This window comes from Nicrophorus vespilloides, unplaced genomic scaffold (assembly GCF_001412225.1).
Source record: "Nicrophorus vespilloides isolate i.1.1-1 unplaced genomic scaffold, Nicve_v1.0, whole genome shotgun sequence".
Taxonomy (NCBI): Eukaryota; Metazoa; Arthropoda; class Insecta; order Coleoptera; family Silphidae; genus Nicrophorus; species Nicrophorus vespilloides.
Window position 1 is genome coordinate 347 of NW_017095703.1, and position 22,534 is coordinate 22,880.

At 29.7% G+C, this 22,534-nt stretch overlaps 3 protein-coding genes across 5 annotated transcripts; 2 read left to right on the forward strand and 1 right to left on the reverse strand.

The window, feature by feature from the left end:
* Nucleotides 1-5,852: 5,852 nt before the first annotated feature.
* LOC108560473 (leucine zipper protein 1-like) lies at nt 5,853-7,055 on the forward strand. The gene is made up of 3 exons (XM_017918033.1): nt 5,853-5,962; nt 6,017-6,362; nt 6,426-7,055. The coding sequence occupies exons 1-3, from the start codon at nt 5,853-5,855 to the stop codon at nt 7,053-7,055; spliced, it is 1,086 nt and encodes a 361-aa protein (XP_017773522.1).
* A 1,918-nt stretch (nt 7,056-8,973) lies between these two features.
* On the reverse strand, nt 8,974-19,875 carry LOC108560593 (ribose-phosphate pyrophosphokinase 1). Of its 2 annotated transcripts, XM_017918230.1 has the most exons (6): nt 19,860-19,875; nt 13,828-14,035; nt 13,458-13,641; nt 11,727-11,786; nt 9,627-10,184; nt 8,974-9,570 (listed from the first exon to the last, which is right to left on the reverse strand). In XM_017918230.1, the coding sequence occupies exons 2-6, from the start codon at nt 14,031-14,033 to the stop codon at nt 9,478-9,480; spliced, it is 1,101 nt and encodes a 366-aa protein (XP_017773719.1). In that variant the 5' UTR covers nt 14,034-14,035; nt 19,860-19,875; the 3' UTR covers nt 8,974-9,477. The 2 variants fall into 2 exon arrangements, with proteins under 2 accessions (XP_017773719.1, XP_017773723.1); XM_017918234.1 differs by lacking the exons at nt 11,727-11,786; nt 19,860-19,875 and having other exon boundaries at nt 8,975-9,570.
* LOC108560612 (ubiquitin-conjugating enzyme E2-22 kDa) lies at nt 19,341-21,952 on the forward strand. Of its 2 annotated transcripts, XM_017918247.1 has the most exons (6): nt 19,341-19,490; nt 19,549-19,631; nt 20,046-20,198; nt 21,319-21,401; nt 21,465-21,628; nt 21,683-21,952. In XM_017918247.1, the coding sequence occupies exons 2-6, from the start codon at nt 19,569-19,571 to the stop codon at nt 21,820-21,822; spliced, it is 603 nt and encodes a 200-aa protein (XP_017773736.1). In that variant the 5' UTR covers nt 19,341-19,490; nt 19,549-19,568; the 3' UTR covers nt 21,823-21,952. The 2 variants fall into 2 exon arrangements, with proteins under 2 accessions (XP_017773736.1, XP_017773727.1); XM_017918238.1 differs by having other exon boundaries at nt 19,341-19,631.
* Nucleotides 21,953-22,534: the final 582 nt, after the last annotated feature.

Below are 22,534 nucleotides of genomic sequence, written 5' to 3' on the forward strand. Positions count from 1 at the left end.
TGGTGAACCAACTTATTGGCCAACAGACAGAGCCAAACAACCTGACCTGTTGGACTTTGCTATTGTAAAAGGGATCTCTACCAACTATTTTCGTATCAACTCGTGCTTGGATTTGTCATCGGATCATTCTCCCATTATATTGACTCTAGTGGCGTCAATCCAGTCGCGAACTAAACCACCATCGCTCTTTAATAAGCACACTAACTGGGAACACTTCAGAGATCTTTTAGATTCAAATTTACAATCTAATATAAGTTTGAAAACAGAGCTACAACTGGAAAGTGCAGTAGAAAATTTAATTACCTCGATTCAATCAGCTGCTACGAGTGCTACACATACTATCCCTACAAGGCAAGTGACTAATAATGCACAGCGAGTGTTGCCATCTAATTAAGGAAAAAAAGGAGATTAAGAAAGATCTGCAGAGCGACTCACGATCCGTCGACAAAACTCTTCTGAACAGATCGACAAAAGAACTGAAGTACGCATTGGAAAGACGAACAGAAGAACGAAGCTCTACAAGACTACCTCAAGAGCCTAACACCAACAGAAACAACTGACTATTCGCTATGGAGAGCCACTAAACAACTAAATCAACCTAAGCAGACTGTACCACCAATTCGCAAACCAGATGGCACTTGGCCAAGAAGCAATAGAGATAAGGCGGAATTATTCGCCGACCACCTCGTTAAGGTCTTCCAACCGTTTCCAACTGTCTGATGAAGAAGAACGCAAAATAACGCGTCCGTTCCAAATGTCGCTTCCAATAAAGCCATTTAAAGTCTGGGAGGTTGAATTGATGATACGGTATGGCTTGAAATATAAAAAATCGCCAGGTTATGATTTAATCACATCAGAGGTTATGAGGCAGCTGTCAACTGCTGGCCTGAAGAATGTTACACTTATTTTCAATGCTATCCTAAGACCTGGCATTTTTCACAGAAGGTTTCACAGATTATCCTCATTCCAAAACCTGGAAAACCAACTGATGCTGTCACTTCCTACAGACCGATCAGCCTCCTTCCGGTCTTGTCAAAACTAGATAATAAATATATATTTATGCAACAATTTACAAAACGTATATTTCTGTATATAAAACAGTAAATATGTGTTCATATATAAAAAAAAATATATTGTTATTATATGCAAATATGTAACGTGGATGTGAAATTTTCTATTTGTTTAAATTGAATAGATTTTTATTTATTTAGATTTTTTTATTTGATTTAAATAATACAATATAAAATTGCTTTTATTATGTACTAACTTGCGTTGTTGTAGGAATTTGTGTTATTTTTTCTATTTAGAATGTTATCGAAATCGATATTTCAATGATTAAATAAGTTATGAAAATCTTTTTGATAAGATGATTTTATTAATGTTACTAAACAACATTTTCTTGATAATATATTGAAACGCATTTTAACGAATAGAATATGTTGTTGGAAATATTGCACAGAAAAGATAGTATTAAACATAGCTATCAAACAAAGAACGTAATAAAGAGTATCTACCACTTTGAATAGCAGTCATGTCTTTACATTATTACATTAATAATTATTATGTTTAGTCCAGAAAAAAATGTTAAATGAAATAATAATACATTTACAATTTAATTTAATTAATTAATTAAATAATTTAAATCAAACATGGATTGTCTTGTCATCTCTATATTCACATAATATAAAGTAAAGCATAATTAATATGTAGATAATAAACGATATAATTAGATATAAAATATATTATCAATTGTTCTTCTAAATTATTTCGCGGTTCATTATTTCCTTAAGTTACATATAAATTATAAAAATGATCTAAATGAAGCATTACGATTTAGTTTTGCCGGCATTTTTTAGGTTTTTGAGTATATGTCATTGTGAAAAACGTAATATTGTGATAAAATAACGACAATTCCATATTTTGCGTCATTTTGTAATAAGTCATTTTGGCATGACAACAAAAGATTTTACTAACAAGAAATGAAACGTTATTACAGAAATTAAAAAGTAATCATAATCAAATGTTTTAATAAGGATCTTGAATAAACACTTTAATTTGTAAAGGTTACTACTGGTGGATCTTTTGTTGATTTTTTATAATCTCGACTTCTGAGATTCATTTTAATCTCGAGATTATAATGAGAATGCCAAAAATAAATGAAAATTTAAAACAGTCAACAGAATCTTATTAAGTAATGTGACTACCCGCGTGTCACATTACTGGAAATAAAAGAGCAGATGCGCTAGCCTGCGAAGGGCATGTGGGAAGGAGAATGATGTAATCTATCACATACGCTGATTTGTATCCAATTATTAAAAAGGAAGAATGCGATAAATGGCAATATGTATATAGCAACGCATCAATTACTAACGGAAGAAGGTACTTTGAATTTTATAATTTACTTGATTTTTTTATCCATATTTTCGATTTTAATTTTTATTGTTATTTATGTTTATTGTAGTCTATAACAAACTATCACAACTTATATACCTATCCTATAGTATTGATTGCCTAGATCAGTGTTTTCCAAACTGGGAGGCGTGAATATTAGTCACAGTGAGCAATTTTCCAAATGACTGCTAAATTTTTATCTATTTTTTTGAAATATATAGGAGAGAGGAGACACCAAATGATTAAATATATTTAAGGCGTTGTAACATCAAGTTTGGAAACCACTGGGCTAGATGCACTCCGTTGTGCGAGCTAAGTTACATACTTCCACTCGTTTCGAAGTGGAAGAAACATAATCTTATAAATATAGCCAACCATTTCCTACGTATCAGTTTTTTTGGTGATACATAATGAGAATCGAAACCTAATGAATTAGAAGAAAATAATGAGGAAACTACTAATAAATTTTTAGCTCTCTTTAGACCAGAAAAAATATATTTGTTAAATTTATTTATAACAATAAAAATTGATATGCATGAAAAAAGCAAGGCATAGTTTTAAAGAATTTGCTGATACAATTAAATAGGTGATAATATCATCATTCTGTTGATGATCTTTGATTTTAAATGTCCTTGATTTAATTTGGATTGCTTTAATATATAATGATAGCTACCGCCTTGCGCCTCAGCGTGTTTTTGTGTCATAAACAATTGAGCCATACTACAAATAAATATGTTGCATTGCTTAGCATAAAGGTTACGATTTGCTGATCTAAATAATCAAAGGTTCAATATTCTCCGGAAATCATAGTATATCACAAATTCATATATAATTTGGTAAGTTATAATCACAAAATCTTACAAATTCATACATAATTTGGTGAGTTAAATAGAAGTTTTTATCCATAACACAAATTATTTTGTAAATAGAAAACTTTTAGAAAATATCAACGATGTCGATGATGTTGATGTTTGCTTCAGTCCAAATATTGCTAGCAAAATATCAGAATATTGAAATGTCTGCTCGATGTCAATATTTACCATTTACCTTATATTTATTTTTGTGTCTGTATCACTTCCATAATTTTCTGCTTCTGTAGCTGAAAATAGTCGAAACTATTCATAGACAAGAGCAATAGAACAAAAGAGTAAAAAATATTATCTAACTTGAATGACTAACAGATTTTAAGTTTAAAGATTAGTTCATATATTTACGAATGATAAAACTTGAAGATATTTAAACAAAATAATTATTAAATATACATGAACAGAAATAAAAAATAAAACAGAGACTAGAAATTAATTAATTATTTAATCAATATTTGACATAATTGAATTTCGGTTACGTAAAAATTTACGTAAATTAGTCCTAAGGGTTTATTACCTGTCGTAAAGACCCGAATTTAATATACGGTGTCCCAGCAAGAGTAGAAAATCTTAATTTTAAATAAAACACAACTTTTCAGACAAAAATGATTTAATCGTAAAGTAGAATCGTAATCGTAAAATTGTGGGAATTATGTATGAAACAACACATGTGCAGTTGGCAGTTGACAATTCAGTTGTTTTAACGAAATTTGCAATCACGGTTTGGCATAAGTGCATCTGCTTTATTAACAAAATCCAACTTGATAAAGCAATTTTTAGTATTATACAAGGGTCTAAGTTGGCATTAATTCATTTATTTCTAAAAAACAAAAGTTGTTTCTCAATTTGTTAAAGTCTAACGATATTTCATGTCAAATTTCAAAAAAATCGGTAAGAATGGATAGGAGAATGCAAGATTAGTGATATAAGGTTGGTAGAAATTCTACCACCAACACAGCAAAAATGTGTGTTGTCATTCTCTACGGATTTCGAGATCAACTCAAGCCTATGCAAATTTTCCAGGAATGCCAAAATGTATATGGAGTAAATGCATCATCCCTTGTGACTATTTCCAAGTGGTTTCAAAGATTTCAGACCAGATATTTTTCTGTGGAGAAATTTGTTGGGAAACCAGAAAGAAGGGGAACTTCGTCGCTACTTTTTACATCACGATCATGCGCCCACTCACACTATTGAAATAACCAACAACTTTCTTGCACTCTCTGGCATCAATGAAATTCCCACAGCACCATATTCTACCGACCTAGCGCCTTGTGATTTCTGGCTGTTTCCGAAAATTAAAAAAAAATAAGTAAAAAGTCTTCAGTTCCAATGCAGAGATCATTAATTAAAAGTTGAAAAGCTCCAAAAATCCGATTTTGAGGAATTTTTTGAAAGGCGGCTCTACTGACTTAAGAAATCTATTGAAATAAATGGAAATTATGTAGAGAAGTTTCAAAGGAATTTAAAAATATTAAAATAAAATTGTTTTTATTTTGTTTTTTTTTTCAGCCAACTTAGCGAATATGGGATATTTGTTTCAATTTGTGGCAAATTTATTTAAACAAGAAACATGCTTGAGTTAATAGATCTATAGACGTTCATTGTTTTTTACAATAATATTTTATTGAAAAAATAGTAATAAATAATATTTTAAAAGCATTCTTTGTTCTTGGTTTTTCTATGCGGTTTTCTATTAAACAGTCGTTTTTTGTATAAACCCTAGTTATTGCACATATATAGTAAATTTATTATTTTTTCGCTATAGAAACTGAAAAATAGTACATAGTGAATATAGTTTTATAGCGTTTGTGACCGATGACAAATCAAATAAATCTTGTATCAAACAATTTACGCTAGCGCCGAAGGTACATGCATAAAAAATCACTTAACCAAATTGGAATGCTGCTGCAATATAAAGTGCTGTGTGACACTAAAATTATGATGCTGGCTCATAAAGGATACGAAGATTTATTGAATTCATTCGAAATTGATAACTGAATACATGTACATATTCCATGCGATCTCCATAACACTGATATTTCCATAGACCAGATCTTGATTTAGAATAAATTATTATTGTCAGGTGATCAGTGTTAAATGTAATAACTTCGTATAGGCAATTGATAAATGAAAAAGAGATAAACACAAATAATCGACTTTAGACTTATAGTTTTAAATGTGGTTTCACTTTATATGTAAGTTGACTGTCTTTCCTTTGTTCAAGGAAAAGCTTCTCATTTTTTTTTATAAAGTATGTATTACATTTAAATATGTTCTAATTATTTATCATAGAAATTAACTAGCTAATAATTTAGTGATTGCAATAATTATAAGTGTCAGTTAATAATTAATATTAGGCATGTGGTAATTGCGCTTTGAATGTGCGAGAATAATTGATTTACCAGAAAAACGAATATCAAAATCCAATTTGCTTTGGAATGTATCTGTTTGTTCTGTTGGAGAATCAATAGTTTTTATTGTAAAACAATACGATAACTATTACGCAATACATTATTTGCTTTATGTTCAAAGGTGTCATATTATATTAATTTATAATAAAAATATTCATGTTTGACGTTGACATCCGTCAATATGGAGAGAACAGTCAATTCGAGATCGCTGTTCGAACAGCTGTTCGTCTTAGAGAAGGATTACAACCATCACTTAGCTCTAATAAAAAGTAAAGATGAAGAAATAGAACGGTTCGTAATTAGTTTCTACTTAAGTTTATAAATTTAAATTTTGCACATTCTTAGATGCAATAATGCAAAAGCGAGGCTAGAGAATTCTGCCGAGCAGAATTTGGTCGAAATGAAACAGCTGAAATCAGAGATTCGTAATCTACAAGAGCGTTTGAACGATGCAAACAGGGAACGCGAGCACGAGAAGAAAATCTGCGAAGATGTAATAAATAGTTTAACTGTAAAGCTGCAGCAAATAAAACGCAAACATGCGACGGAATTGGAAGAAGGGGAGAACGAATTACGGAGAAGGTGCAACGAATTAGAGGACATGCATACCAAAAACATCAACGAAATTGACAATAAATACAAGAAAACCATTAACGATCTGGAGTCGGATGTACAGAGACAAACGAGTACTGTAAAGACAACTGACTTCAACACTTAAAAGAGAAAAGAAATGTAAAGAGAGCACTTATTCCAGGTTGAGAAATTACGAAGGCAATTAAAAAGTTTGATGCAAGATAATATGATACTGCGCAATAATGCGAGGGAATTGGAATCACAATACCTACCTGAAATAACCATTTACAAGGAAGAGCTTAAGACAATGAGGTCGAGCAATGCGAGTCTCAGTTCGGAAATTGAATTCCTCAGAAAAGAATTTGGAAGTCGCGATGTAAATTTTGCGCGAATTAAATCGGAGAACGGGCAGCTCCGAGGGGACTTGGAACTGAAAACAAATCAAATAACGCATTGCATCCAAGAGAAGGCGAAGGTAGAGGACAGCAATACGAAATTAAGTGCTCAAATTCGAGATTTAATTTCACGCTGCAGCGGGTTGACGGAATGCAAAAAACGCATGGAGGTTAGAATCTCGGAGCTGGTGGATGTTGTTCAAAACAGAGGAGCTCAGGAAACTACTGCTTTGGATCAAATTTCCAAGCAAAACGCGTTGTTGAGGGAAACGGTAAAATCCATGCGAGCCGAAAGGGAGACGATAATAAGCAAAGGACAAATCGACGCGAGGGAGACGGAACGCAGGATCGAGGGACTTGAACAACTTATGGAGGAGCTCAAAGAGGCTTTGGGTGGTGGCGACGCGTCCAAGTAGAAAATCTAAAAATACACAACACGCGCCCAAATTGTTTCTTTCGGCAGACAATCGATTGATTTTTGTTAAGTAAATATTTACTAAATTAATTTAAACAAAGTATAAAGTACATACTCTCAAATAATTATATTATAATTAAACACCTTAAATTACAAAATTATTGCATAAATCAATAATTGAAAAGTTTCTTATTACGCCGCGTGTTTGAAATCATACAAGTTGCAATTACACACTATGACTGTTATGAAGGACACCTTATATTCGCTTTTTATGTCCAAAGTATAAATCGTATATAACTTTTTTATAGACATTATTAATGTAGCTATGTGATCTGAGTTTATATTCCTTTTGAAAAAGTAAATACATTTTCCAAATTTAACTAATGTGTTAAATTTTTTCGTTCACGTTGCTGTTACACCAAGCAGGATATAATAATTTATTATTCAATGACTAGTAAATACTTCTAATAACAATATTATTTTGTATAAAAAATAAGGTCCTTAAACAAGAATAATGATTCCATTACAAGAACATTTGCCAATAGTCACATTGATTATGTAAAACATTTTAAAGTAAAATCTTTAAACTCAATATAATTAAATAGATGCAAATTTAAAATGGTTTTATCTATAGTTATCTTTTAATATGTGATTCAATTGTAGTTATAGCCGGCGTGACGCGAGATAATCCTAGGTGTGGACATTAATTAAATTATTTTCCAAAGAAGTCAACTCATAATAAATGTAGAAATTGGTAGAAATCGAATTAAAAGAAGATTATCATTTAACACTGTAGTAAGAGTTTTGAAGTTGAAAAACTGCTGTAGAAAATACTTTTTATATTTCCAATATATTTTGCATAAATTACATAAAGTATAAAACTAAATTGAACACACACCTCCAATCTAAACTATGTAAATAACTTGTAATATATTACAGTTAGCGGCATCTTTTGAATATAGATTGCAGTAAAACAAAAACCAATACTTTTTACAGTGACTACAGTAAGCTCCGATGGGACGCGGCTGTTTTGTGTGCCCCTTCATAGATGGACGTGCAGTTTTACTACAAGAATGAAGAATATATTTAAATCGGTGGAAATCGCAAACCAGACAACCGAAATCGATATCGATGTTTGATATCCCGACGTTCGAAATCCCGACTATGTCAAAATCCAGACTACCATAATCCCGACAGTGTCTTTTATTATTATAAATTTCTACAATACCTTTTTTATGATAGTCGGGATTTTGATTGTCGGGATTTCGATATAGTTGGGATTTTGACATCGTCGGGATTTTAATACAGCCGGGATTTCGAACGGCGGAATTTCAATAGAAGGTCCTTCGGTTGTCGGGCCTGCGATATAGACCCACTTTTAGCAGCATTTACAAGTTTATGATTATGTTTAGGTACAAAATAAAATATAATAAATAAATGATTCAAAGTTTAATATAAATTCAATTTTTATTATTGCATTTACTTAATCAAAAGCAATTATTCTATTATTATATCATAATTTCAGCATAATTATTTTATCCTTAAAATTTACACCCTGATTAAAGTATAAATATATATGAAGTTTTTAACTATTTAAATTTAAAGAATATAATTATTTTAATGTGTAAATAACAATCTTCAATTGAAACATATTTTAAATAAGGTTGAATGATAAATGTGAAATATCTTTTAATGTGCAAATTGATTTCAAAAGATGAATGTTTAAGATGAACAGAAATAACATATGAATGATTTAAATAAGGAACTTTTTGTGGAAGAATTATATTACACGTATATTTGATTTGTTTGCGAAATAACAAACTGTTTCCTTTTTTTATTCAACATAGAATTATAAAAAATATAATTTGTTTAAAAAGTATTTTCAAATTTTTTTTTATAAGAAATTGAAATATACCCAATTGAAATATTATAATAGAATTTCTATTTTTGCTCCAAATGTAATAATAGAAACGACTTCGATTTCTTCAGGAAATGTATATAATACAATAAGATAAACAGAATAGTAAATTCGTTTAAAACATTTTCAACAACAAAATTAATGACATACGCTAAATCATTAAACGAAATTATATATAGGGAAAAAATGGAAAGTAACTATGAATTGGAACTACTAACATCGATTTAACATTATCTTCGTGTTGAACAAGACAATTATGTTGGTTTATACAAACACTTACTAATAACTCTATAGTTAGAATTATTTTAATAGATATGGCAACAATAATTAACGTCAATTAAAACAAAATGGATAATAAATCAGAGATTCTCTGGATGTTAAAATGTCTGTGTGAATTCAGTTTTAAAATTTGTTTTTCTTTCAAATATGTATATGGTAAAAAGAAAAAAAAATGTAATACAAATGTATCAAAAGTTGTTTCTTGTTTTTGCTTGTTTTGTTTGGTTCAATAGGGAACGTTGGAAAATAGATACGACACGGACTCGCCATTGTGAGTACGCCTCACAGCCTCTGCGAACATCATCGAAACATCGATGCACTGTAAATGAAAAGCGTTAAATTATGGTACACTATTTTTTGATTTAGTTTAATTACTTGGATCTTAGGACAATCCTTCATGTGTCCGCCTTGTGGAATAGTGTTGGTGACAACGACAGCCTCGAAGCAAGCGGCGTTGATGCGAGAGATAGCAGGTCCCGAAAAGATGCCGTGTGTTAAGATGGCGTAAACTTTGGTGGCTCCAGCCTCCATCAGTTTCTCAGCTGCGTGACAGATGGTACCACAAGTGTCTGCCATATCGTCCACCAGGATAGCTACTCTGTCTTTAACATCTCCGACCAAGACCATCGATGCAACCTCGTTGGCCTTCTTCCTCTCCTTGTGGATGAGGGCGAACTCCACGTTCAGCCTATCGGCGATAGAGGTGACCCTCTTTGCGCCACCCGCATCTGGTGAAACGATTATGCTGTTCCTCCAATCAGTTATGTTCTCTTTGATCCACTTTAACACTGCAGGCTCAGCGTACAGGTTGTCCACGGGTATGTCGAAGAAGCCCTGGATCTGGGAGGCGTGCAAATCCATGGTGATAATATGGTCTGCGCCAGCGACTGACAGCATATTTGCAACCAGTTTTGCGGAGATCGGAGCGCGACTCTGTTGGCAGAACGAGAACAAAAACGGAAGAAAATGAATTATGATGATAAAGCAAAGACAGTTAATATAATTATTTATGCCAAGAAATTTGCATTACCAAAAAATATCATTGCTATCAAGAAATGTATCAGTTTATAACAATTCTTAATTAGTTGGGACTATATCTTTAAGTTTATCATTTTCAATAACATTATATTAAGACATAATAAATTACTAAAGTTAGTGCGTTTGTGCAATACCTTCCGTGTGGTTAATTACAAGACGGAAATAACAATTACATTTATTAACAATTATATACGGCATAAGCATTTCAAAGTAACATTTTATTTCTAATTAAATAAACTACAACTAAGATTATAGTAAATGTTACATATTTTGAATCACAGATTTTTGTCTCATTACTTTTAAGGTTAAAATTTAAAAATGCACAAATTAAATGTTGGTGCTATATTAATTTGATAGAAATTTTAGTAAGTATTAAAAGAAATAACTTGGAAACTTTGTTTTTAAACTCTCAAGTAAGCACTATTAATTAAAATTCAAATTTGCTTTTCACGAACAATTTTTGAAAATTCATTTTTATAAACTAACAATTTTCAAATATTAAATAAATTAAACGCAAGATAATACGATTGTGTTATCTATTGAACCTAAGATTTTCTAGTTTTGCATGCAGATTTGGGAATGCAAATTTCAAATATTTCACAGGACATTATTATAAATGCTTCAACTAAATACGTCGCATGAAATTGTGCATCTGTACAACAAATAAAATACGTATGGTTTAGTTTACATATAAACATAATAAACAAATAACCATAATCCTGGCCAGCACTGTAACTACGTGTGTGTGTGTGTGTTTACATTGAGAGCAACCTCAATCGTCGACCTCCGAAAATCAGTATTATCACGAGATACAAGATGATAATCAAATTTTTAAAAGCGAATACAAAAAATATAGGAAGCTTAGCTATTGGCTTCGTTATCTTTGTTATGAGTTTTAGGAAAAAATAAAATAAACTTGGAGCTATGCCAAATTAAAAAATAATATGAATAGCAAGTATTAGTGATGTAGGCAGGCAATAAAAAGCAAAGCAATACTAAGTGCCTTTACTTCGTGGAAGTTTTCTCTTGTACGTAAATGATTAAGTTATCGCTGGAATGAGAGAACTAACAATTTCATCATGAGGTTACGAAGATAGTGAAAAGATTCGGATGACCTTGGCGACCTTGTTTATCGCATGTCCTTTTGTAATGTTAACTCACCATTGTTTAAGACACACACACACGCCGTCTTACAAAAAGTGATTAAAATCAATACTGAAACATTTGCGGTAAGCTTCAAGCTGTAAAATAAAATATTTATTACACGGTTAATGTTAATAGACATGTAAGAAAAGCGGAAATGGTTTAATTAAACAGAATCGATGAGAGTAGTAATGTGTTCGGTTCGTATTAAAATTATTAATCACATTTAAAGTAATAAAAAATATACCCTGCAAGCCCCTGATACATTCAGCATATTTATAAGAAAGAGTTTACCCTGAATTTCCTTTCCGTACTTTTCCATTTATTGACGAGTTGCTCTTTGACACCCTCACCCTATAAAATCATCAACTAGATATACTTCTTGTTCGCGTTTTATACTATTTTATTAGCGCGTTCCTTGTCTGAAGTAACGTTACATAATTCTGAATTTCGATAGAAGCCAATAATAATTCGCTGACCAGTAAAGATTCGTCTCCGTTTAAATGGCATTGACTCACTTTAGTGTTAACACTTTGAACTCAAGGTTCATTTGATATGACTGATGTACGAAAACTGTAACAATTTTCGTCGGCTGATAGATGGATAACGTCTTATTAATAAAAAACAAATACACGCATGAGGATATGGATTTAAACTTGAACTTAAGATTTGATTTATTTCATATCACTTTTTATACAAGATTATTATTACTAAAACCAGTTTCAGTTCACTCACTACTACTACTACGTATAGTTTATCACTGATTCTTACAGGAAATTAAGTCTGCATTTTATTTTAAAAGGAATAACCTATTTATCTTCCCAGAATATGAATATGTCTTATAAGTATAGATAAAATTGTTTCAATAAAATACATATTATTCTTAATAATTAAAGAAAAAATCAACATTTTTTACATATCAATCGAAATTGATATTATCGACAATAAATTAATTAATAACCGAAAGAATAACTTTATAACAAATAAATTATATAAGTCGAACCAGTTTATGTTATATCTGAACTAAAAATATGTTGACGCCTTATGTGTGCTTCTTCGATAAATTTAGTAACCAGCCCTGTACTATAATTTACATTTATAAAATGATCCCTTCCTTCTATAAAAATCTACCTGAGTCGGTCATCTTTCAAACTATATAAAGTGATGTCTTCAACATATTTGTGAAGTGGATATCATGAATCACGAAAATTATGTATATTTAAAGAAAATGCAAATCTCATTAATTTTGTGTCGTTCTGAATTTGAATAATTAAATTATTTAATAAAAATTAAGACACAAAGAGCGTAAAATAAATTTTCTTCGCCGCAAAGCGTTTGAATAATATTCAATTTACGTTACACCAAATTGATCAAACTTTTAGTTAAAACAAATATACTGCTTTGAATCATAAAATTACGCATTTGCGTCTTAGAAATAATGTTAGTCGTTATTATCACCGCTCACTATACGGGTCTGGATGTCAAATTTATGTAGTTATTTTGTCAAAGCAAGACGTCAAATCAAAATATTTTGTTGATGGATAAGCATTCCGGCCAGCTGTAAATATGTGGAAAATTGATTGTGTAACGTATTATATTAGAATATGTATTGTACGTTCGTAGAAATCCTTATAACTATTATCATGTAATTCTAGCAAATTGTAAAATCCTTTCAAAAGCTTAAAAACAAATTGATTTGGTAGTAACGATGAACATGTTATTGACTCTAGTATGTAATTATGTTTTTTACATTAAATATTGATCATATGTAGAGATGTGTAGCAAAGTAAATCAACGTATAAAGTCGTAGATAGAGTGTGGGTAAAACTTGTTTGGATGAATGTACATTATACTAGTCACGTGGAGAAGCAGGTAGCAGATAGATAGAGAAAGAGAGTTTATATGTATATAAAAAGAGAAAGAAGAAGAAATAAAAAGGTGCTGTAGAAAATAATAAAAGTAAGAGACAGAAAGAGTGGAAATAATGCGAGCGGCTGGACGTGCGTGTTGTGTACATAGACTTACTTTGTCTTTTTTGTCTTGGCGGGCATAGGGGAAGCATGGGATAACCGCAGTAACGCGACTGGCTGATGCAATCTTGCAGGCATTGATCATAATCAGCAATTCCATGAGGTTATCGTTTATTTCGCCGCTACCTGATTGCACGATGTAGACATCCTCTCCACGGACGGACTCGCCGATTTCCACGCTGCGATCACATACAAGAGAATAGAATATAAATATTATTTTGCAGAACGTTAAAACCACCACCTCCGATGAGGATGATGGTTAGATGATACGGTATAACGAATTCCAGACCGTCATCATAGCGCATTTCCACGTGAAAACGGGCTACGGCTCCGGTTTGGAACGGCGGATCAATTCAAAAACGCACCATGTCTCCAAGTTGCTGAACTTCTTGGTGACCACTTTGCCCAAGTCGATGCCGAGCCGATCGACAATCCTCTGGGCAAGGTCCGGATGCGACGTACCACTAAATACCTTTATGTTCGGCATTCTGCTGTGCAATAATACACTAGACTTCTCGAGGTTCGCCCGGACTAAAGATCTGGCACGCACGGGCTGAGATAAGACGGGCATCACTGAAACATTCCCACCAATAAAAAACATGCGTACATCCCATGCGCAACTTCGCATCGACCAAACGTTACAACATTAAATTCCCTGCCTTCCTACATACATACAGTAATACCGCGGTTTGCGACATAAAATCGTCGATAACTAGTTAATGTAAGGGTTCAGGACAACCAATGCAAGTTGTGTGTCGACAACTACAAATTTGTATTATAGTCACTACGACCGGTCAATCGGGCGAATGAGTTCACCATGAAGATTTGAAGTGGTTCAACTGATTATGTTTATTTAAATAATTTTCAAATTAGGGTCTGGAATGGATCAGTTGCACCATGGTTCTGAAGCAAGATTTATTTACTTTTAGCTAATTGTTATTTATTTTCTTCTTATAGCATCTATTGTATATTTGCCCAATAAATCTAATATATTATAATAAAATATCTATTATTTATATTAATCTTTATTTAAACAGAATAAAAAAAAACAAATTCATACAATAACTATAATCAAACAAACTTTTTTCACTTTTATATTTAGATAAATATTTATATTTAAATCTCTTATCAAAGTTACTTTAAGTACCATAGTTAATTAGACTATTGTAAGGCTCTATATTTGTTAGTGGTTGGATCGAGTCAGAAATATAAATCACTTATTCAAGTATTAAGCAAAACCAGAGCCACAGCAAAGAAATAAAAATATACAATGAAATCAAACGATTATCACGATATTACACAAATAAAAGTTGTAGCAAGTAATTAAAGCATATTTTAAGAAAAATCATAAAAAATAATAATGATTATTTTTCATATTTTTTAGCCAATAAATTATTATTATTATTAATTAAGAATTTATTAAGGAATTTAAATAAACAGTCAAAGAAATTAATTGATTTATTTTGTTTCGTTAAAATGTGATACTAATTATTAATAGATAAGCTGTTAAAAGTATTTTACTAAATTATGTAATTAAACGAAGTTCATTTTATGTAATGTTGTAGTAAACAACAACTTTCTTCATCTCTGTGTTATTTATATAGTCGATATTTACTGTTTATATTGTCTGTAGAAACTAGTATTTTATTCAAAGGTCAGTAACCGGCATTATTATGTATAAGTTTATCTTAAAAAACAAATAACAGTAAAGTGCGTCTTTCATATATAAATATAACATATGCAATAAAAATAATTAATATTAATTTCAAATTTTAGAATCCAATCATTTCATGAATCACTAACACCAACACTACCTCTATGAATTTGTAAGGTCTGTTTATTTGTTACGAGATATTATTTATTGGTTCTTAAAACCGATATTTATTCAATGGAATTTAATTTAAAACTAGACATTTTGAAATAAAGTTATTGCAATTATTATTTAGATCATAATTAAAATAATAACAGTGGTTGATTAAACAAAGGAAAAAGATAATTCATCTAATCCTATTTTGTAAACTAATATTTGACAAATATAGCAAGGAGGTATTTATTTTATTTTTATAAAAAAAAACTGAAACTTAAATATATTTTTACCAAAAAAATAATTTGTATGCTACGAAATTGATGATTAGGATTTACAACATTTGAGTACTTAAAAAACAGTAGAAATTGCTTTCTATGTAAAATTCGAATGTCATAGTACCGAAGCAATCATAATAAGCTATTGCAAAGGTATTTATTTAAAAGCTCGTACATCTAGAACTGAAACTTGAAAAAAAAGTAAGTGTATGTGGTTGCGTACAACGAATGTTGATTGAATACATATTATTTGAATGTATGGTATTCATTTGTAATGCATAATTAGGATTGAAGTCGGAATTTATACATTAAACTAATTTATATAAAGAATGGTATGAGATCAACACATAATCAAAAAATATTACATACATATATATTTTTATACAGTGAAACCTCGCTTAACGAATTAAACGTTCCAAAATTTCCGGATTTTTACTCGTATGGTGAAACATATTAAAAAATACACATAATATGTGTAAACAAGTTTTTAAAATGATGTAGCAGGCGATTCTCTTCTCATCATCATTAATTTTACTAGTTAATCGAAATGCTCGTTCCACTGTAAACTTTTCTATATAATAAATATAATATTTGTTTAGTAAAAATAATTTAGTTGATTCATCTCCTGTGAATTGACATTATTTCTCAGTAGTTGAAATTTTATATATGTCTCAATTCATCAAATTTAATATAATGCAGACCTTACCATGATAATCTGCATGAATATGTTATTAAAACATTTTTAATAATAATATTTATTGGCCAAACATAAGAAAAAAAGTTATGCGGTTTTTATTTCAAAAAGCATTTTTTTTAATAACTATTTTAGGCCAATTTGACACGTTTTGACACAAATTGGCAAACCATTTATCGAAAAAGATGATAATTCTGAACGAGCTTCAGAATTGCATTTATGGATATCAGGAATTGTACAAAAAATAGCAAAGCCATGGCAAAGTTTAATTACTGATTAAATTTCTTTGTATAAATTTAGAAGGAATATGTTAAGATTATATTTTTCTGAAATTTAATAAACGTGATTGTAACGTTTTTATAAAATTATGAATAAACATTTCAGAAAAAATATAGTAAGACTAATTATTTTTCTGAAATTTAATAAACCCTTTTTTATACGATTTTCGGTAAATTTTAACTCATTGATTTAATACGGTTTTAAAAAAATATGGAACGTATCCTTTATTTTTATACGTGTCTAGTCCTTTTTTGTATGATTTATTTTTATGCGTTTTCCTGTGGAACGTATCTACCGCATAAAAAGAAAACCAAGTGTACATTCTATACGTAAATGAATTCTAACATAAAATAAAAAAATATATTAATAAGCTGTCCAAAGGGCGATTCTTAATATTATTTCAGTATAATCGATATTTGTAAACTTACTTTTTATATAAAAATATAACTAATTGTTACATTTATAATTCTGATAATCTACGATTTACTTTCGCAAATCTTGTGAAAATCATTTAGTTGAAGAAACGTTATTTCCTCATTTTACTTACGATATGAAATGCGCAATAGTATTACATTCTCAAGGTTTTTTAAATAGTAGCAACAAAATATAGATTTATACGTCGATTTATTGAAAATGAAAAAAGTATTGAGTAATCTTCAGAATTAAATAAATATATTTTTTATATTGAATTTACCAAGTGATAATATTTTGGAAACAAATAAATAATGTTTATAATAAACAATACCAATATTCACTTACACATTTGTCGCGTTTATAAATTTGAATGATTTCTTATAATGTAGTTCTTCTCATTTAGTACGACTGAATTCAAACTAAAGGCCAAAGCACAATTGAACGTAATTTAATGAACGGCGCAGTTACTTTACAACAAAATCAGCAAATGCTAGGACAGCAAAAATTTGACCGACATCAAAAATTTCAATTGTAGGCAAAAAAAAATATTCAAAAATATTAAACATATTTGCTTGTCTTGACAATTATGTACCTTAAATAATTATTTTATTCTAAACTTATTTATCTTTCTTAATGCTTATTGCGTTATAATATAACAATTAGTAAAAATAAAAATAACCTTATTGGAACTTCAGGAGTTTTGTTGCTTTTTGATGCACGAACACGTGTGTCTACGGTGAGTTGGTAATGCTTATATACCTGGCAAAGGAACAGGTATAAAAGGTTTATTGTATAAATTATCTAGTTTTCTGGCTAGATACCAGTTTTTTTCTTCTTATTATCCTACAAAAAAACATTTTCTAATCATAACATATTGCTCTCTGTAAAATCTTAACTCAAAGAGTAGATATTTTAAATTCCGTATTAGAACTGTAAAGGAAATCTAAGCTTGATATTATTTGCTTTATACAATTAATTAATATTTTACTATAATATAAACAAAAATATCACAACAATATTTAATAAATTATTTATTGAAATTGTGTTTTCATTCAACGAATATTAAAGTTTATGATTAGTAATAGTATGGTTTTCAGCTTAACCATGTGAACATTTGCACTTATTAAATGTTCTTGAAATAACAATAAGTATTTTAACAATTTCAACAAGTGTTTTAGGACTAATTGAATTTTCTCTATTCGAGGTATTGTTGTACATCTTTCTGCTGACAACATTTACTTTTTTATTTTAATATCTCTGTTGTAAAAAAAATAAAATATAGAACAGATATTTTCGACTGATGTACACAGCGACACAATACTATATTTGGCACAACTAAGCATACTACTATGCAAAATATCATTAATTAAACTCTTTTCTACAGAATTTCAAGCATAAATCATACGACATCATCATTTAAGTGTTCCGCTGAAGTTTAACTATAGTTTAAAATTTTTCGTGATATAAAAAGGTTGAAAACACTGCTATAGTGTCTTAAATAACATATGTATTTTATTCTCATAATTATACTACAAAAGTTGGTTGTTTTTTTTGTTAATTATTCATCAAATTAAATACGGGACAAAGAAAAGAAAATCTCAATACAGACTAAACCGTAAACACATTGGTCAATACTCATTGTGTAATTAGTAGACTTCTTGAAAATGTGTATGTATTTTGACTCATATATTTGAGGCTGTATCAGTTGGGAAAACAACTTCTGTTGAAACAAAAATAATATGTGTCAAACGATAAACTTACTTAATCAAGGGCACCTAAAATCGAAAATTTCTTCATTTATATAATATTATATATAATTTACAATGTTTGTTAGCATAGTGTAAAGTATGTAGTATTTTTTTCATTGATATATTTTACTTCTATAAACTAATTTTGCCATGTAAACTAAAATTCTTGTATGCTTAACTTCTGTAAATTTTGTAGCATTAACGACAATGACTTGAAATGTTTTAAAAATAAATTTGCAATGGCATTATAATTATTCCTACTGTATAGAAAAGATTTAGTTAAAGGATTATAAAGAGATATAATAACAAATGTTATCAAGTATGTGGAAGACAAGGTTAACAACAAAAACAACAAAGTAATGTCGCCATTTGTTAAAATCAAATAAGCATTGAGATGATTAGTATCCAAATATAAACTGAACTTGTAAATTTTGCAAGTGATCTTTGATGTTATTTATAAACATTGCAAACTCATTGTCCAAGTACAGTTCAATAAATATTTAGATAATTACACTGTTTATATATATATATAATCATATAATTAATTTCATATTAGAAATTCGAATAAATATGTAAAACAAAAGGAAATATTTGAAATTACAAAAAAATAATGTTTATTGCGCGTGAATTGGCATCACTGCTCCATACGTTTTGAACCGATCGTAACCAAACTTCACTTTAAATTACAAAGAGTGAAAGACAAGAAAAAAGCAATAGTATCACATCAAATATAACCATCAATATTAAGTCCAGTTTTTTTTAAGTTGTCATAGGCAAACACATGATCTTGGGTAAATTCAACTGATTTATGGTAATAAATTCGTTGCCTTCCCGTGTTAAATAAAAAATAATCCTGCTATTTTTTTGAGAAACTGTCCTGTGGGTAAAAATGGCTAACATTGCAACGCAAAGAATCAAACGCGAATTCAAGGAGGTTATTAAAAGTGAGGAGGTAACGTATCTGCGTTTCTTGGTTAACAATATAAAATGTCATTCAATATAAATTTTGTGTCGGTGGACGAAAGATGAACAGACAAAAAAAGAACGTACGAACGACCAAATTAGTCGCCGTTCTCTGTTTTCGTTCAATTGGAAAACGTCTTTTTGTGTCAATTATGAGAGAGACAGAGTGGAAAAAAAGTTAAAAATAATCATTGGGTTATTGCTAATATCTACTTACCAATTGGCTGTTCCTGCATGGTTCCCATCATTCTTATACTCTCTTCCTAGTCCAATAGTATTTGAAAATTTCAAAGAGAAAAAAAATTGAATGCTGAGTGTGTCTGTTGTAAAAGGTTATCTTGATAACCTTTTGTTTCACTGAGCCATACTGATAATAACATTTTCCCTCTTTCCCTACTTTTAGGTTGCAAAATGTGCGATCCGTGTTCAACTTGTAGATGACAATTACACTGAACTGAAAGGTGAAATTGCTGGCCCACCTGACACACCTTACGAAGGAGGCAACTTTGTTTTAGAGATCAAAGTCCCAGAAACTTACCCATTTAATCCACCTAAGGTAATTGCCACCAAAGGCTTTTTGCATTCTGTAAAACATGTGAATTATATATTGCATTTATTTGTACTATATGCTATTTATTGTTGAAAAATCATTTTGGACATATAGGCAATTGGTTATCATAAGAAAGGGAGAAATATTAGACAGAAAAATGAACTGAAGATTCTTCTCTGAGCAATATTCATTCTGTAAAGAAGTTGCTGACAACAATAAATAATAAACAGTTCCATCAACAAATTAAAATATCACTTGTACATAAATTGGTTAAATACATACATGGTTGAGCTAAAATATATATTTAATTTCATTATTCTTCAATTTATTTATGTCACTGTGTAATGTATGGAATGAAATCAGGACAAAAATGTATTATTAAATATCTACTTTTTACAGGGTATTCACTCATTCTTATATTTATAGTTTTAATCCAAAAAATTTCTTGATCAAGTATTCAGAAAATATTTTAATATTTATTTATTTTAATAGTTATCCAATTGTTGGTATATTGATATCAATGGTTTGTTATGTTGTATGATGTTATGTAAATTTAATTGTCTATTATTACTAAGTTATTTTATTTATATCTAGTTTATAATGAATAACATCTGGGAAACACGTTGCACAACTTTATAATATTAAATGAAAATTTACTTAAAAAAATTACTTCTACTAATTGTATAATTAAAAAATAGCTTCTTCGCAAGAATATATATAAAATTAAATATATAAAATATTTTGCTGATTTGTTAAACAAATAATATAAATAATAAATCAATATTCTAAATAATACAACTACAATAACTTTACATTAACTGTTTTAAAATAAAATCTTAATAAATTTAGTACTAGAAAGTACTTCAAATATTACTTTTTGCATGTGTAAGCTTATCAAAACGTTATTTGAATTTCTATTTTGTGTAATATTCTTATCTGAATTTTATTTATTCAATATTATTCAGATAAGAAAATAGGCAAGGAGATAAAGTCTGTACCTGGATTTTGGAAATATTTAATTTTATCGCTAAAATTTCAACATAAATATATTAGCAGTCATCCTATGAATTGATCTTTTACATTATTTAATTGTATATTTTATTATATGTATGCATTGTATTTTTAGGTCAGGTTTATAACGAAAATATGGCATCCAAATATATCTTCGGTGACAGGTGCAATATGTTTAGATATATTAAAAGATCAATGGTGAGTTTATTTTTTGTTTTACTGAAATTTCAGAGTATCGTGCTAAACATACGAATGTTTTAGGGCAGCAGCTATGACCTTGAGGACAGTGCTATTGTCCCTGCAGGCCCTACTCTCTTCAGCGGAACCTGATGATCCACAGGATGCAGTGGTTGCCAAACAATACAAAGACAAACTCGATATGTTTGAAAAGACGGCCCGCCATTGGACGCACGTCTATGCAGGAGGTTGGCATCGAATTATATCAATAATATGAATGTGATACATGTGTTTATTACTAGGGCCATGTTACAATCAAGAATTCGCGGATAAAATAAAAAGACTAGAAGATATGGGCGTGGAAGAAAACCAAGCTCGGGTAGCGTTATCTTCCTATAATTGGGATTTGGAAAGGGCAACGGAACAATTGTTTAGTTCGTAGTATGCCACCGAATTTTAGGATTATCAAACAAAGAGATCGAGTATGGATTTAATGAATTACAAACTATACAGAAAATACAAATAATAATAATTTCATACACACCTAGCGAATATTACCGTTTTGTTGTTTACCTTTAGTTTATTATTATTTTTTCCACTCTTATTTAATTTTTAGTCGAAGAATCTACAATCAAGCAACTTCAGATTCAAAATAATTGCAATATGTGAAATATCAAGATGATCCATTTATTTATTTCATTTTTTCATCTGGTAGTGTCTTTTTAATTGCTTCCAATCATTTAAGGATTTTCAAACCTCAATTTATTTAATATTTATTTAACTTTTTCTTTTGTTTTTTATCTTTACTTATAATCTTTTATAACTGTATATAGGAAAAGAGTAATGAAAAGAAACGATTTATTATGAATGTTATGTGTTATTGCTCTCCAACTGTCTTTAAAATTAAATAAATTTTAAACGAAAATGCTCACACACACAAATTACTAACAATAACTGCAAATATGAATAGTAAAGTACTATACGCGAATGCTTACATTTTTATTTAATTTGTAAATAAATATTTCGATTATTGTAATAATTTTTAAATATATTCAAAAAACACAAATACTGATCAAACAATATCTATATAATCCTGTATTTCAATACTAATAAAATATTGAATAGAATACAGTAGGAAGAATTAATAAATCCCT

Coding starts and splice junctions, on each gene's coding strand:
- LOC108560473 (XM_017918033.1), top strand. CDS start 5,853: ATGGAGAGAACAGTCAATTCGAGATCGCTGTTCGAACAGCTGTTCGTC. Junction 5,963..6,016: donor AAAGATGAAGAAATAGAACG/GTTCGTAATTAG, acceptor GCACATTCTTAG/ATGCAATAATGCAAAAGCGA. Junction 6,363..6,425: donor TACAGAGACAAACGAGTACT/GTAAAGACAACT, acceptor CACTTATTCCAG/GTTGAGAAATTACGAAGGCA.
- LOC108560593 (XM_017918230.1), bottom strand. CDS start 14,033: ATGCCCGTCTTATCTCAGCCCGTGCGTGCCAGATCTTTAGTCCGGGCG. Junction 13,642..13,827: donor TTCAGCAACTTGGAGACATG/GTGCGTTTTTGA, acceptor ATGTGATCGCAG/CGTGGAAATCGGCGAGTCCG. Junction 9,571..9,626: donor AGGATTGTCCTAAGATCCAA/GTAATTAAACTA, acceptor TTTCATTTACAG/TGCATCGATGTTTCGATGAT.
- LOC108560612 (XM_017918238.1), top strand. CDS start 19,569: ATGGCTAACATTGCAACGCAAAGAATCAAACGCGAATTCAAGGAGGTT. Junction 20,199..21,318: donor ACCCATTTAATCCACCTAAG/GTAATTGCCACC, acceptor TTGTATTTTTAG/GTCAGGTTTATAACGAAAAT. Junction 21,402..21,464: donor GATATATTAAAAGATCAATG/GTGAGTTTATTT, acceptor CGAATGTTTTAG/GGCAGCAGCTATGACCTTGA.